At 46.0% G+C, this 15,563-nt stretch overlaps 1 protein-coding gene and 1 long non-coding RNA gene across 9 annotated transcripts in view; one reads left to right on the top strand and one right to left on the bottom strand.

Annotated features, from left to right (window-relative positions):
* Positions 1-15,563, bottom strand: part of ARMC8 (armadillo repeat containing 8) — a 213,783-nt gene that overhangs the window by 125,657 nt on the left and 72,563 nt on the right. For all 7 annotated transcript variants that reach the window (XR_012656387.1, XM_032763603.2, XM_075068605.1 and 4 more), the window contains exons 4-5: positions 7,668-7,810; positions 7,469-7,566 (exon numbers count right to left, since the gene is read on the bottom strand). Coding sequence is in view for 6 of the 7 variants with exons in the window: in XM_032763603.2 (XP_032619494.1) it covers positions 7,469-7,566; positions 7,668-7,810 (241 nt within the window). In the remaining variant the exon portion in view is untranslated. The remainder of the gene's footprint in view (positions 1-7,468; positions 7,567-7,667; positions 7,811-15,563) is intronic.
* The window catches only part of LOC116815348 (uncharacterized), a 73,060-nt gene continuing 68,586 nt past the window's right edge, over positions 11,090-15,563 (top strand). For both annotated transcript variants that reach the window (XR_004371468.2, XR_012656388.1), the window contains exon 1: positions 11,090-11,158. This is a non-coding gene — a long non-coding RNA (uncharacterized LOC116815348). The remainder of the gene's footprint in view (positions 11,159-15,563) is intronic.

Here is a 15,563-nt window from a genome sequence, read left to right as displayed (position 1 = left end):
TATTTTACATACAACAATAGTCTAGTTATATATTATAGACTTATAGAAAGAGACCTAAAAATGTTAAAATGTATTACTGGCACGTGAAACCTTAAATTAGAGTGAATAAATGAAGACTTGGCACACCACTTCTGAAAGGCTGCTGACCTCTGTGCTAGAGACAGGTCCGGATTAATCACAATGTGCACACAATGCACTTGCACAGGGTCCCCATCTCAGGGGGCCCTCCAACCACCAGGAAAAAACCCAAACCTGAGTGGTACTGAAACCCTGTGCAACAGATTGCAATGCCACTCACTGAAGTATGGTCTAGCTACACACTCCCCATCACAATGGATGGGCAGCTGGGCCAAACCTGAGTGATTGGTGCTGTGATGTGGTGGTTGGGCCCCACCACACTATCATAAATATCAAACCATCAGAAGGCTTTCTGCACCACCACTCCTCACTGAAAGTTCAGTGTGCCCACCCAGTTGAAAACCTCTCTGGCGGGGGAGGGGGTGGATTTTAGGCACACTGAAGTTTTGCCTAGAGCAACAATTGCCCTATATACCACATGCTCTGTCTAGTTTAAGGAAGGTCTGGGGGCTTCCCAATTCCCGTAGTGGACAAGGCCCCAAAATCCTTTAATCTGCACCTGGCTAAAAGACTGTGATGCGGTGCTGGAGGGCTAGGGTTGAAAGCTTAATGATGATCGTAGGGGGAGGTAGTATAGTTGAACACAAAATAACTTGTTTTTTCTCTTTTTAAGGATGCCAGAAATATTTTTTTAAATGTTACTGTTAAAAAATTCTACTAAGATTGCGAAGTGAAGCATCTGAAGTTAGGAAATGCCAGAGTCAAGGTTGCTCCTTTGTGCAGATACACGACAGTCTTTAGTTACACGATTTTTTATTTATAAGACACCTGCCTTCATTCAGTGCACAGGATGCAGGGCCGTCTCTGGCTTTTTTGCCACCTCAAGCCAAAATAAATAAATAAATAAATAAATAAAATGGGGGGGGGGGGGGTCGCAGAGCAGCGAAGCAAAAAAAAAACCAACAAAAACACCACACACCTGTGGGGCAGCCGGAGCGGCAAAGCACACACACGCACACACACAAAAAAACAACCTGTGGGGCGGGCAAAGCAGGGGGGAAAAAAAAATGGGGCGGCCGCAGCCAGGGTGCAGGAGGACTCCCTGTGCTGCAGACGTGCAGCGGAGTGCGCACCCGGTCTAGCAGGAGAAGGGGGACAGTCAGGGCTTCAGCACCCTCAAGTAGGTTGTCTTCTAGCACAACCTCTGTGCTCCACCCTGGTCCCAACCCTGATTATGAGGCATAAAGGAAGTTGGCTGATGTAGCTAGTGCCTATTTTGCTTCAGTCTTCACTACAAAGATTAATGGAAACCAGATGCTTAACACAATTAATATTAACAAGGGGGAGGAATGCAAAACAAATATAGGGAAAAAACACAGGTTAAAGAATATTTAAGTAAATTAGATGAATTTAAGCCAGCAAGACTTGACAAGGTTCACCCTATGGTACCTGAAAGCAATCTCAGAACCATTAGCTATTATCTTTGAAAACTTCTGCAGGATGGGTGAGTGTAGTGGTGCCTGCTCCTGGCCCCTATACAGAACGCAGTCAGAGACCAACTGAAGTGCAGCACCCGCATCCTTTTATTGTTTGTGTCCGTTCCCATCACCTATTATTTACAGGTATTTACAGAGACCAACACTCTGGGAGACTACTAACTTCCCAGCTAGCAGGGATCTAGAGCCCACACTCCTCCCTTTCCTGTCTCCCCCTGCTTCCTGTCTCTTAGCCAGCTTTATAGGGCAGACTGGCTACCCAGGCCTGCAGGTGGATCCACTCTGGTAATTAGGATGTGGCCCCTCAGCCAGCCCAACTAATACCATTCTTCTTCTGGAGCAGGGCTAACAGGGGCCTGGCTTGTTTCTCCTAGCCAGCAACCTGTTACACCTCTCCCCCCTTAAGAGAAATACGGTCCAGTCGTCCTCAGACCTTTTGGGCCTTTCGCTTTTTATTTTTACTTGGGGTGGGGTTTCCGCGGGGAAGGCTTCCCCCAGAACCGGTTAAGCCCGAGCCCCCTCCACCAGCGTTCGCTCTATCCCCCTCCCACAGAAGGTACACTGCGGAGGTAGTGGCAGTCCCTCTAATTCTGCCTCCACCCGCAGATCATTACACCAATCACTCAGCAGCAAGGGCCCCAACCCCTGCTCCTCCTGTACCTGAGGGACAGGTTCGAAAGTTATCCTCTCATCCAGCGGGGTCTTCCCTGCCTCAGTTTCCCCCACATCTTCGTGTGGGTTCAGGACCTCGTCCTCAGGTGCCATTTCCTGGGGGCCCCTCTGCAGGGCCCAGCCCTTCCCCTGAGGGGCCTCAGCCCATGAGTTCCCCCAGGAAGGCCTCCTGTGGACCTGCCCGCTCTGGGTTCGGATGTCTAGGAGTTTCATTTGCCTCTACGGAGCTAGGTCCATCCCCAATTCCAACAGCCCCCTGGCTCGGGCAGCATGCCCCTCTTTTGGGGGTACCGTCTTGCTTCCTTCTTGGTAGTGAGCCCCAGTCCCTGCCCACCACGACTGGATACAGTAACCGCTCCAGGACCTCCACCCGCTTCCACTTGAAGCGGCCCTTCACTTCCAGGGGTACCTGGGCCACCTGGCAAAACTTTTTGTCCCCATGTATACACCCCAGGGCCATTCTTGCCCCCCAGACCAGCCAATGTGGTTTTATCAACGCCTGCTGTACAAGCGAACAGCCGGATGCTATATCCAGCACACCGGCTTGGAGTTTTCTTCCCACTTTCACAGGGACAGTGGTCAGGTTCCGTCCCATCTGCCCCGCTATCTGCGTCCACTCACAATATTTGGCCAACCCGCACTCCATCTCCGAGCAGTCCTGTTTTGTATGTCCCAGTTTGCCACATTGCCAGTAGGTAAGCCTGGCTGATTGGTCGGGTGTCCCTCTGGGCTCACCCCTCTTTCCTGGGGCTGCCCCAGAGGAAGGCTTGGGTAGTCTCCTCCTCAGCTCCCTATCCCTCCGGGGCCGGTCCTCCCTCCAGGGTCACTTGGCCTCTATATACTCTTTGGTTAACCTGACCGCGGCCTCTACAGTCTCCGGCTGGTGCCGCTTCACCCAGATCCGTATTGTCTCGGGGGGGCTTTGTAACAACTGTTCCATGACCACACTGTCCATAATCTCCGCCGTTGTCCATATCTTGGGCCGAAACCACCAGGTCACCCAGTCCATTAACCTCTGGGTAAAGGTGCGGGGCTGTATGGCCGCTGTCCAGCGAGCAGCCCGCAGATTCTGCTGGTAGCGTTCAGCTGATAGGCCCACCCGTTCTAGAATAGCAGCCCATACTATCCCATAATCCTGGGCACATTCTTCACTCAGTGCCATATAGGCTGCTTGAGACTCTTTCACCAGGTACGATGCGAGCCGAAGGGCCCACATTGTCCTTTCCCAGCCGGCGCCCGTGGCTACCCGCTCAAATGTCTCCAAGAATGCATCCTGGTCATCTGCCAGACTCATCTTGCATAGTCCCCAGCCCAGAGCCCGAGTGCCCTTACTTGCCGCAGGACTCACCACCCGCCGTACGAGCTGTGCTTGGGTGTTGGTCTGTTCCCTGATAAAGTCCTGCAGGCTCCATTGTTGTTCTGCCTGCCAGGTCAGGAACGGCTGCTTCTCGATCTGCTGGAACAACTGGACTTTGACCAGGGCCTACTGTACCTCCTCCTGCTGCTTCACCAGCCATGTTATGGTCTCTTCCATCTCCAGGGCTACCAACCACAGTCCTTGGTGTCAGGATCCCAGACAAGCTCCCACATGTAGCGGTGCCTGCTCCCGGCCCCTCCATAGAACGCAGTAAGAGACCAACTGAAGTGCAGCACTCATGTCCTTTTATTGTTTGTGTCCGTTCCACCACTTATTATTTACAGGTATTTATAGAGACCAATACTCTGGGAGACTACTAACTTCCCAGCCGGCAGGGATCTAAAGCCCACACTCCTCCCTTTCCTGTCTCCCCCTGCTTCCTGTCTCTTAGCCAACTTTATTAGGCAGGCTGGTACCCAGGCCTGCAGGTGGATCCACTCTGGTAATAAGGGTGTGGCCCCTCAGCGAGCCCAACTAATAGCCCAGAGGAAGAAGAGTAAGAGAGGCCTGGCTTGTTTCTCCTAGTCAGCACCCTGTTACAGTGAGGTCCCAGCGGTCTGGAGAAGGGGAAACAGTATCTATCTTTAAAAAGGGGAACAAACAGGACCTGAAGAATTACAGACTAGTCAACCTAATTTTGATACCTGGAAAGATACCAAAACAAATTATTAATCAACCAACTTGTAAGCACCTAAGGGATTACAGGGTTGATAGGTAATAGCCAACCTAGCAGTTAGCAGGTGTGCAAAGACAGAGTGACCTTCCACAGGAATGTGCTAATTACCGCCAGATGGATTTTCAGAGAGTTGATGACAAGACCTGATGCCTTCGGAGATAGAACACAGTCCAGGAAGAGGATAAGCCCTGCTGATTCGGGTCAAACTCCATTTTGTTGGGTCAAGGAGGCAAAGTGCTTCCACTTGTTCCAGTAACAGAGCCTGGTGGATTCCTCCCTGCTGCTGGAGAGGATGTCTTGCGCAGATGAAGAACAGGTCTGTTCTAAAGCAGATGCCCATTCAAAACCCTGCTCTTAGGAGGAACAGCACCTGTGGATTGGGATGTCTGATCTTCCTGTTCCACTGTATCAGCAGATTGGGGAAGGTGGGAATAGGAATTGGTGGACAGGATTACATTAAAAGGAGATTGGGAAACCAGAACTGTCTGGACCAGCTAGGGGCGATCAGAATGACCATTGCTCCACCTTGTTGATCTTGTGCAGCACCTGAGGAACAGTAAAGGAGGCTTTGATCTGACCAGGACAATAAGGGATCATTGTCCTGAGAAAGGTGGCAGATTCCTCCCTTGGAGCAGTACATGGTGCATTTGCTGTTTATATGCAAGGCAAAGAGGCCTCTGATCAGAATCCACATTGGGTGAAGATGTCACTACCAAACCATGAAGTTTCCACTCGTGGTCGATCATAAAATGTCTGCTGAGCGAGTCCGCAAGCACAAAAGGGTCTGATGAGTGATGTACCAATTTCAGAGATTGACTGTTTCTGTGTATAGAGCAGTCGATCTTGTGGCCCCCCCTCCCACCCCACCATTTGTTGCTGTAGAGAACAGTGGCCATATTGTCTGACATATGTCGATGATGATCGTCTTTTCCGGGGAGGAGAGGAAGGGAATCCCTATGCATATGTGATGTGGATCTGTCTGAAGAGATGAGAGCAGGGACTCTCAGCATGAGGTCTATGGTGTGATGTTTGGGCGAGTAAACTATCTGGAGTCACATCTGGAGTCGAGTGAAGGTGGTCATGTATGTATGCAAATCCATGTGGCCAAGAAGGGATAGGCAAGTCCTGGCCAGTACATTAGGATTGTTGATGATGCGATTTATGCTCTCTCTCATTTCCTGGAACCTGTCCCTCGGTAGGTAAGCCTGCACTGTGACTGAATTGATGGTGTTTAGCATATTTGACATATGAATACCTTACATCACCAGCTACAACAGTGCCATCGAATGCCTATCATCACTTTCAGGTGACACTATAAATAAGAAGCAGGCAGCATTTTCTCCCATAAATGTAAACAAATTGGTTTATCTTAGCAATTCGCTGAACAAGAAGTAGGACTGAGTGGACTTGTAGGCTCTAAAGTTTTACATTGTTTTGTTTTTGAATGCAGTTATGTAAAATAAATAATTCTACATCTGAAGATTGCACTATACTACTTGTATAAGGTGAACTGAAAAATACTTTCTTTTCTTTTTCTTTTTTACAGTGCAAATATTTGTAATCAAAAATATAAAGTGAGCACTGTACACTTTATATTCTGTTGCAAATGAAATCAATATATTTGAAAATGTAGAAAACATCCAAAAATATTTAAATAAATAGTATTCTATTATTGCTTAACAGTGAAATTAAAACTGCGATTCATCACTTTTTTATCTCATGATTAATCGCAATTGTTAATTTAATCATTTAACAGCTTTAGTTTTTTAATCAAAATATCCTGCTGTACCAACACTGTACAGAAAACCCATCATACTGAAGGAACAAGAAGTCTAGCCAGTGATGATTTTCTACAATGTTTGGAATGTACCTGCAATAAAAATTAAAACGTGCTATATGAACTGAGAAAATATGTAAAGCTTGGTCTATACTAGAGGGGGAGATCGATCTACGTGAATAATGTAGCTGAAGTCGACATAATTAGATCTGATGTTAAACCAAACCGCACTTCCATATGAATGCATCTCAATGCTTCTGGCAAGATTAGAGCAGCAATACTTGTTTGGAAGTACAGGAGGCGGTCTCAGTGCATCTGAAAATTCAATTAAGGGCCAGGCCTTTCATCACCCCTTTATTCCCAGCTCAAACCTGAAGACTATAAGCACTCTTGCAGAAGCTCAGCCCACACTGACAATGCAATGGATCTCCAAGTGTCTAAACAACACATTTTAGCCACGCATCCTGCAATGTTAGTAGTGCAAGCATTTAAAAATTTTGGACTTAATGCTTTTTAGCCCAAGTCTGGCTCCTGATTGCTTAGATGCAGAGTGTTGCATGTATGCTGCGAACTTACAGTGTGGGTTAACACTGAAAAGTGTCTGTAAAAATGACACTGTAGGGGGTCCATGTTCATTTTCTCTCAAATGCCATATTGAATTCACTAAGTGTACAAACAGGAGAGTTTTTTCCTTTAACAGAAAGCCCTGCTAATTTAGCCTGGCACATGAAACTCAAAATAGATTATTGCTGGTGATGATGCATGAGCCAGAAAAAAGATTATGCCAGACAAATTCTGCCCTTTCTAACAAGCTAAGGAAGAGACAATGTAGGTTAACTATAAGAAGAAAAGATCTTGACAGTGAGGATCTTCCAAGCTAAATGATGGAAGCTACCTGAAATATTTAAAACTGAATAAAGCACTAAAAATTTAAGGTTAGAAGAAAATGCTGTATTGCCTGCATGATTTATTAGACCTTAGTAAGTCTTTTCCAGTTGTAACTATTATGATTCTGTGATACCATGGTTTTTTTCCTCCTCTTAAATGATACTTGAATTAAACCAAACTATCTGTATTCTCACTTCTTCTATATACACAATAGGCCACAAAGCTAGAAATTTCAGTTCACTGGTGTACAAGTGGCATCAGCAGTCAGAATCTCCCGTTGCCAAAAAATTAATGTTCACAGGTTATCTAGACTCCTGATGCCTATGAGTGAAATATTAATAGTGTTAGTAGCACCATACTCAAATATTATCACAAACAGATGCCATCAGCACACACATAATACAGGCTGCATTGCATGAACAGAAGTTATATACAAGAGCAAAGACACATTGCCTAAAACTTACTGTATACAATAGTTCCTCTGGAGTTACTGGGCTGGTAAAAATGGTACGAAGACATCGGAGGCAAGCTTCAATAAACTTCAGTTCTGGTGATAGCAATCCTGTGAATATACATATAGTTTCATTCTTTTTGCTTATTTAAAACACAAGTGTTATAGAAATAGTTACCAAAGTATATTGCATTAAATGAACGCCAAGATACCTTGCAATAAGGCTGGGATAATATGGCAGTCTAGTAGAGATTTGACATTGTTTTCTGTACCCATCGCAAGGCTTCCTAGCACTACTGCACATTCAGTTCTCAGTTCCGTGCTGGAGGTTTCTTGCTGAAGTAAATACAGCAACCTGTAAATGGAATTACAGAATAATTCCAGTTATACAAATACCCTTTACCCAAAAAGCCTAGTTATCTAAATCCCATTGTGCCCCCCATGGAGCCCTATGTTAATCAATCACCTGCTAATAAATTCTCATTCAACCTACTATCACCTGCTAGCAGTAATCAGTGGCTTAGTATTTGTATAGCAGCTCAGAAAAATGCAGAATTATGTACACAGTGGTTTTAATACAATTTGGGTGTTTTAATAAACTTAAAGTGCAAAATATTAAGCAAATATCAACATTACTCCCTTCATTCCCCATATTTCTATCTTAGTGAGACTGCAGCTCAAAACAGCACTTGTTTATACAAATGCCTAGTTATCTAATCTTCTAGATGTCCCCAGGCCATCTGAATAAATAAGAAAGTGTACTGAATTTACACAGGAATATTCAGCCTGAAGAAAACCATAGCATCACAGCATCAAATTCAAGCACAGCCTGTCACGTAAAAAGAATACTGTTCCTACTGGAGGGAATGACAGAATCGAAACAAGAGGATAAAACAAAAATCCTACAACAGTCATTCAGGTATTTTTACAATAAATATTATTATATCTGTTAGAGTAGACTTCCCATTATTACAGAAAGGTACTGTATTCTGAATCTTCAAGAAAGATAACAGCACAATAATGATTGACATCCTAGAAAACTTCCTACTAGATACTGGTACAATCCAAAATTTGAGAGAGAGACTTGCGATAATTTTACTTAGTTTAAATCAGTGTCCTAATGCCCCATCTTTACATGAACACACACAATCACTGACAAATAGGCAATCTTGACCATACCTGTAAATAGATTCCCTGTTAAGAGACAATCTATCAATTTGTAATGGAATATTGGGTAAGCCACACCCTTCAGCAATCATGAAAGCAGGTCAAAAGTGAGAAGTTTGGGGCCCAACTGCTCCTCTTATATAAACATAGGAACTGAGCCAAAAACCCAGTGGAGTCCTCCAGAGAACATGCATGTGGGCATGTACACACACTCACACCCTGTTAACAAGTGAGGACAAAATTGCCTTAGTCTCATTCAGACAATCCATCTGAAACAGACTGCTGGGAATTAGCAAGTCCAAAACCCAGAAAAAAGGCAAGAGAGCTAGGGAATCTAGATATGAAGGGACGACAGAAGACTACAAAAAAGTTTAGCATCAAAGGGATCAATGTTTTTAAAACAGTCCTTAAAAACATAAACGTTGTTCTGTTGCAGACTCTCTCAAAAAATGCTTTATTTCTCTTCCCATACAATGGAAATAGATTTTGTACAAAGCTCTTAAACTGAAAGGTGATAAGATTTACCATTCTCCTTAAGTGACTTAACTGCTACTCTCATTCACCAGGTGAAAGTTATCTTACAGGGACCAAGGCCTTTGTTCTTACTATTGTATAATATTAACAAGGCAGTGGCTTTCCTGAATGGCTTTCTAGACTGAAGTAGGTCTTCCACGAGTTCTTCACAGAGATTCCAGTTCCATAGGCATATCTTGTCACAATCCAGGCAGTAAGTCTGAACTTGCCAGGGCTTTGGGAACCAACTGGACTCTTCTTCAAGAAATCTTTCAGGAGTAACTGCCAGGGAAGACAGACTGACTTCTTCGGATTGGAGAAATATCCTGTAAATACAGACTATAAGGGACATGCTGACCTTGTCTTTCCTCACTTTACTGGCTACCTGAGTTGAAAGGGGAAAGAAGTGCATATCTGATGATCCAACCAGGTGAGAAGATTTCTATTTTCCTTAAGTTTTTCTCCTAATGTTTGGACCATAAAAGATGCTACTTTTAGTTGCATTTTGGTGCAAAAAGCACTTCTGCGGAGTTCCACACAGTGCTGTTAAAATGCTTCCCAGTATATAATGTGTGAAAACTCAGCTTGAATGTTTAGTTTCCCCTGAATATAGTACACAAACTATAATCTAGAAGATGGTAGATTGAAGAGTTTCCATTCTCAGGTACAAGGTGTATATGCTACCATGATGATATATAAAAAGGCACAGCAGTAGGGCAGTCATTCTGTATTATGCAGGAGTACATGAAAACATTACTAGGTATCTTATAAGAAAGTCAGCTGCCCACTGTTCCAGCAGAATGATGTTCCTTTGCATGCCATAGGCGATTGCTTTCCTTAATTGCAAACAAAAACAAAAACAAAACAAAAAAAAATCCATGCACGCCCCCCTAGCTGGTCAGGTGTCTGCTGTGATCCAGATAGATTGGGATCTTGAGTAGAGGTTTCCCCTAGGCAGGTTTCTAGAATCATTCCACCATTTTAGAGACAAATTTGCAGTGGTGGGAGTGATCTAATTGAGCAGAGATACTAGGAGGAGAACCTACACTATAAAAGAAAAGGTCTGAGAGGAAAGGCCACTGGATTGCATCTGAGCATGATATTATCAAGCCTCAGAAAAGAACGGCTTGCTAGATGAAGTATTGGGTCTAAACCAAGCCTTTGTTTCTCTGTAGTCCACCAGCAGGATAACTTTGTCGAGATAAGCAGCTCTTTTCCCAGATGATCACACAACTATGCTGATGGACCAGAGAGAGAGAGAGAGAGAGACCTGGACCCCCCTTTTACCTGCACTGTAATCAAATGAAGAGACCCACTGCCTGGAGAAATATGTGGATACTCTCTCCTCAGCAGAAGGAAAATCAGCACCTGCTAATATTTTGGAGACATCTCATGGGATTGAAGGAGGAGGTTCACTTACTGAATTTAAGACCCCCACACTACAAACCTCAAGTGTCTAGAGTAGGAAGAATGGACTTGGACACGGAGAAATGGTTCTCTGAGGTCTATGGAGCATACATACAGTAGAACCTCAGAGTTACAGACACATTGGGAATGGAATTTGTCGGTAACTCTCAAATATTCCTAACATTGAACAAAGTGCAGTTTGGGCTTCAGATCCAGGAACTGACTGTCCAGCCGGGTTTCAGTGGTAGCTGAGCTCCCTACTCAGCACTGGTATGAGTTTGCAAGCTTGTCCCCCTCCTTGCAGAGGGGGTGTGTGTGTGTGTGTGTGCGCGCGCACGCGTGTGTGCGTGTGCGTGCGCACCCGTCCTCCGGGGGGGAGGAGTGTTAAAAACAGCACATGCCCCTCCCAGCCAGCAGCCCAAGTGTCTTGCTGTAACTGGCTGCCCCGTGTGCAGGGGTGGGGACAGGCAGCCCAAATGTGCCGATCTCTAAGACAAATACAGGCACAGTACAATATTTGCCTTTTCTTTTTTTTCTTTTTTTTGACGGGAGGGGCAGGTGTCTCTGCTGCTGCCTGACTGATTATTTCCAGTTTCACTTGGTGTCTGCTTGACTGGTCAGTCCATAACTCTGTGTTTGTATCTTTGAGATTCTACTGTAGTCCTTTTCCTAGATCTCTTGGATTAAGATAGCGTGCTCTATTCAGTAACACGTGCATCATGAATCAGATTTAAATTGTTGTGAGGAGTCTAAAAAGGACAATGTTTTTCCTCTCCTTCAATACAACAAAGACCCTTCTTCGAGGATTCTGACTTTTAGCTTAATCTCTTTTCCTGGTGTGGGGACCTGAGGCTGGAAGAGGGGAAAATAAATGTGAGGAATGATATCTACAGGCAGTGGTGAAAGTAACTTAAAGGACTTGCCAGTACTCTAGAGTCCTGCAGAGGGGGAGGGGCCTCTACTGGAAGAGGTGGGGCCTTTAAATCCCAGGGCTTTTAAATCAGGATTCAAAGGGCCCAGGGATTCAGCTGAAGCCAGGCCCTTTAAATCACCCCCCGAGCTACCAGCTGCAGAGGCGGCTGGGAGCCCTGGGGTTTGGGCAGGGGTGAAAGTAATTTACATTTCTTACCAGATGGTCAGTCGCAGACAACACCACCTCTCCTTACGTACTCAATGGAACCTCCCATTGCCCAGGACAATAGATAGAGAAAATAAAAGCTACTATTACGACACCAGTACGTCTGTAATACTTTACTATGTGGAAAGCAGCCGTGAAAATAGTGATAACTCACTGTCACCATTTTTCTCACGTGTCTCCCTTCCTCCTCACAGCCAGGCTGACGGACCACTAAGCTTTCCGCTTTGTCTCCATGCCTGGACTGAGCACTAATCTGTCACGCGGGACTCCTCTAGCCCCAGCACAGCCGACGGGAGGAAAGACGGAGCTAGAAGGAGAAATAGAGAGTTCAATGCCTCCTGCATAGAATACTGTTTTAAACCAAGCTGTTTCCGCTTCGGTTTTATCAGTACCAATTGGTAAGACAGGGCATGCCGGCAAGCAGTTTGGACCTAGCACAACTATGATCTCTGCTGGTGGATGGGAATGGGATAGTTTGAACTTGAAATGTGTCCTGTATTTTTGATTGTGTTTGTGTGTGTATTGAGATCGACCTCATCCGGTGCCTGCATGGTCACAACACAATCCCCCCCACCATCCGCCTAACAACAACTGGGAGTGACATTACAAGGTATGCCAGAACACTGCTAACCCTGGGGCTTGTATACTGCGCAGGGAACAGCTGGTTTTAAGCTGTTCTTTGCGAGGCGCAGCACAGGATCTAGCCAGTGTCCCTAGCAAGCTAGAGCTAGAGGGAATCCACTGCTGGGAGGATGCAGAGACTTGTCTCAGGAGAGGAGGAGGAGGAGGAGACAAGAACCAGATTGATAGGTTTTCTCTTCCTGCTTTATTAGTCCTGTGATTAGAGCTGTGCAGCCAATTTTGTATTGTTGTGTTATATAGTATTGGAGAGAGTCCTTATTCTTTGGGGCAGACATGAGACTGTCCCTGCTGGTCAAACACATCTCCCCCATTCCCCAGATGGCCAGAAAACCACTCCTTAACCCCGAAGGGGGCGGGGTGGGGCGGGCCCCCGGGGGGGCGGGGGGGGGGGGGGGGGGGGGCATTGGGAACAACTCAGGAAGAGGAGGTTACTTCAGAAATTGTGCAGTTAACTGATTCGTTCTTCGAGATGAGTGTCCTGTGGGTGCTCCATAGTTGTCGCTGCGCCTGCGCTTTGATCGGAGATTGCAGCAGTATGCATAGCGGCCACGCGATGGCTCAGCCTGGCCCCCGCTCTGAGTAACATCTAGTGGCATGCCGGCCGGTTCCCAGTTCCTCATACAACGAGGCTACCAACTCCAAGTAATGGGAGGGGAGGGTATATGAACCCACAGGACACCTCACTCGAAGAACCGCAGTTAACTGCACAGTAGACCTCCTCTTGTACTGAGAGAGTCCCTGTAAGGGCTTCACTCTAGTGACTCGAAGCAAGATCTCACACGAGGTAGGGATTCGGGCTGGCAAGTAAATGCAGTAGTATACTGCCCTCCTAATGCAGAAGTGTCAGAGAGAGCCCTGAGCTAAGGCATAGTGTTGACAATGTGTGCTTGAGACCAAGTGCGCTCAAGTCAAAACAGATGGTACTTACTAAGAAGGCTACAGAGATAGATACAGATCTAGTGGAATGTGTTCTGATTCATGCGAGGTGTAACCGTTTTACCTGATGATAGAGTTGTATCAATTGGAGATCCAGTGCAAGAGTCTCTGGTAGAGATAGCCATGGCCTTTGAGCGCTCCGCAATGGAGACAAAGAGTCTAGGAGAGTTTCTGAAGGGTTTGGCTCTGTCCAAATAGAAAGGATAAGGCCAATGCGCACATCAAGTGTGTGCATGGGCTTCGAAGGATTTGGCATGTGGCTCAGAAAGAATTGGTAGATTATTGTTCATTGATGTGAAATGAAGCGTGAACTTTTGGAAGGAATTTTGGGTGTAGGTGTAGAGTAACTTTGTCCTTGAAGAAGAGCGTATATGGTGGATCTGCCATAAGGGTAATGGTAATGGCCACCAAAAAGGCTGTTTTCATCGAGAGGTGCAAGAGGGAGCAGGTGGCTAAGGGCTCAAAGGGTTGATGATTTAAACAGGACAATACTAGGTGAAGATCCCATGGAGGGGTAGGTGGCTTAATTTCTGGATATAGGGTTTGGAGTCCCTTCAGGAAACGCTTGGTGATGGGATGAGCGAAGACCGATGTATTGTCAACTGTACCATGAAAGGTTGTGATGGCAACTAAGTGGACTCTGATGGAGCTGAAGAAAAGGCCGGATTGCTTAATGTCCAATAGATAGTCGAGTATGCAGGGAAGAGGTGCCGAGGTAGGAAACAGTTGTTTAGTTGAGCACCATTTTGTGAATTGTTTCCACTTTCGGAGATAGGTGGTACGGGTGGATTGTGTTCTGCTGTGTAGAAGTACCCTCTGAACTTGGTCGGAACAGTCTAGTTCTCGTTGGGAGAACCATACAGGTACCACGCTTTGAGATGAAGCATGGGGAGATTGGGGTGAAGAAGCCGGCCGTGTTGCTGTGATAAGAGGTTCGGGATGAGAGGCAGGGAGATCGGTGGTTGAATTGACATTCTGGTGAGGAAAGGGAACCACGGTTGTCTTGACCATGAAGGTGTGATCAAGATCACCCTGGCAAGATCTGTTCGTATCTTTATGAGGAACCTGTTGAGCAATGGTATCGGGGGAAATGCATAAGCTAAGTCCCGGTGCCATGAGATCATGAATGCATCTCTGAGGGAGTGTTTGCCCAGTCCCGCCCTGGAGCAGAAATTGAGGCATTTCGTGTTTTTCAGGGTTGCGAAGAGATCTATGGTTGGGTGACCCCAAGTTTGACATATGTTGTAAATGATTCCCTCGTCTATCTCCCATTCGTGCTCCGAAGGGAAATGTCTGCTTAACTCATCGGCAGTGGTGTTCATCACCCCTGGGAGAGAAGCAGCTGATATGCGGATGTGGTTCGCAAGGCACCAGTTCCAGAGTTTTATGGCCTCTGAGCAAAGAGAGTGGGAACGAGCCCCTCCTTGTCTGTTTACGTAGAACATGCAGGCAATGTTGTCTGCCATTATGCGTACATGCTGATTCTTGATTAGTGGAAGGAAGCAGCAGCAGGCATTCCGTATAACTTGAAGTTCTAGAACGTTTATGTGCAGGGAGGTCTCGGAATGAGACCATAGCCCATGGACTGTTTGGTGAGAGATGTGGGCCCCCCAGCCTGTAAGGGATGCATCAGTCGCCATCATCAGAGTTTGGGGGGGTCTGGAGGAAGGGGACTCCAGAGCAGAGGTTGTAGGGGACTGTCCACCATATGAGAGAGGTCTTTGACTCGGTAAGGTATGGCCAATTGTTTGTTTAGTGAGTGCACGTTTGGTTTGTAAACCGTGGCCAGCCAAGCTTGGAAGCACCTCATGTGGAGACGTGCGTTCTGGACCACGAAAGTGCACGAGGACATGTGCCCTAGTAGTTGGGGGCAGTCTCGGGCGGTGACTGGGGGCTGTTGCGAAGTCTTGTAGCCAGCAGTTTTATGGTATTGAATCGGTTGGGGGAGAGATGCCAGTCCGGTTGTGGAGTCGAGGCTCGCTCCTATAAACTCCAGGTGCTGGGTAGGACTTAATGTGGATTTGTTTTCGGGAGTAAGGAGAGCGAAGGCCGAATATCCTTACTCCTAGGTCGCGTCATCGCAGCACGTCGGTTAATTTTTGTTATATGTCAGCACTTATAGTATATTGATCTATCTGTTTTTCACATTCTAGTTTTATATGTCTTTTTGTCTGGCAGTTCATAATGCTACGTTCTGATCCATGAAATTTTAGTATCTTCGGTCAGTGTATATCAATCTTTTCACTTCTCTAGTGATTTTGTTCGACCCGAAGTCGTCGTTTCTTCGACTGTCTGAATTATTACA

The sequence above is a fragment of the Chelonoidis abingdonii genome, chromosome 8 (assembly GCF_003597395.2).
Source record: "Chelonoidis abingdonii isolate Lonesome George chromosome 8, CheloAbing_2.0, whole genome shotgun sequence".
In the NCBI taxonomy this organism is placed as follows: domain Eukaryota; kingdom Metazoa; phylum Chordata; order Testudines; family Testudinidae; genus Chelonoidis; species Chelonoidis abingdonii.
Note: the sequence above shows the minus strand (reverse complement) of the source record. Positions and strands in the feature narration are given on the sequence as shown.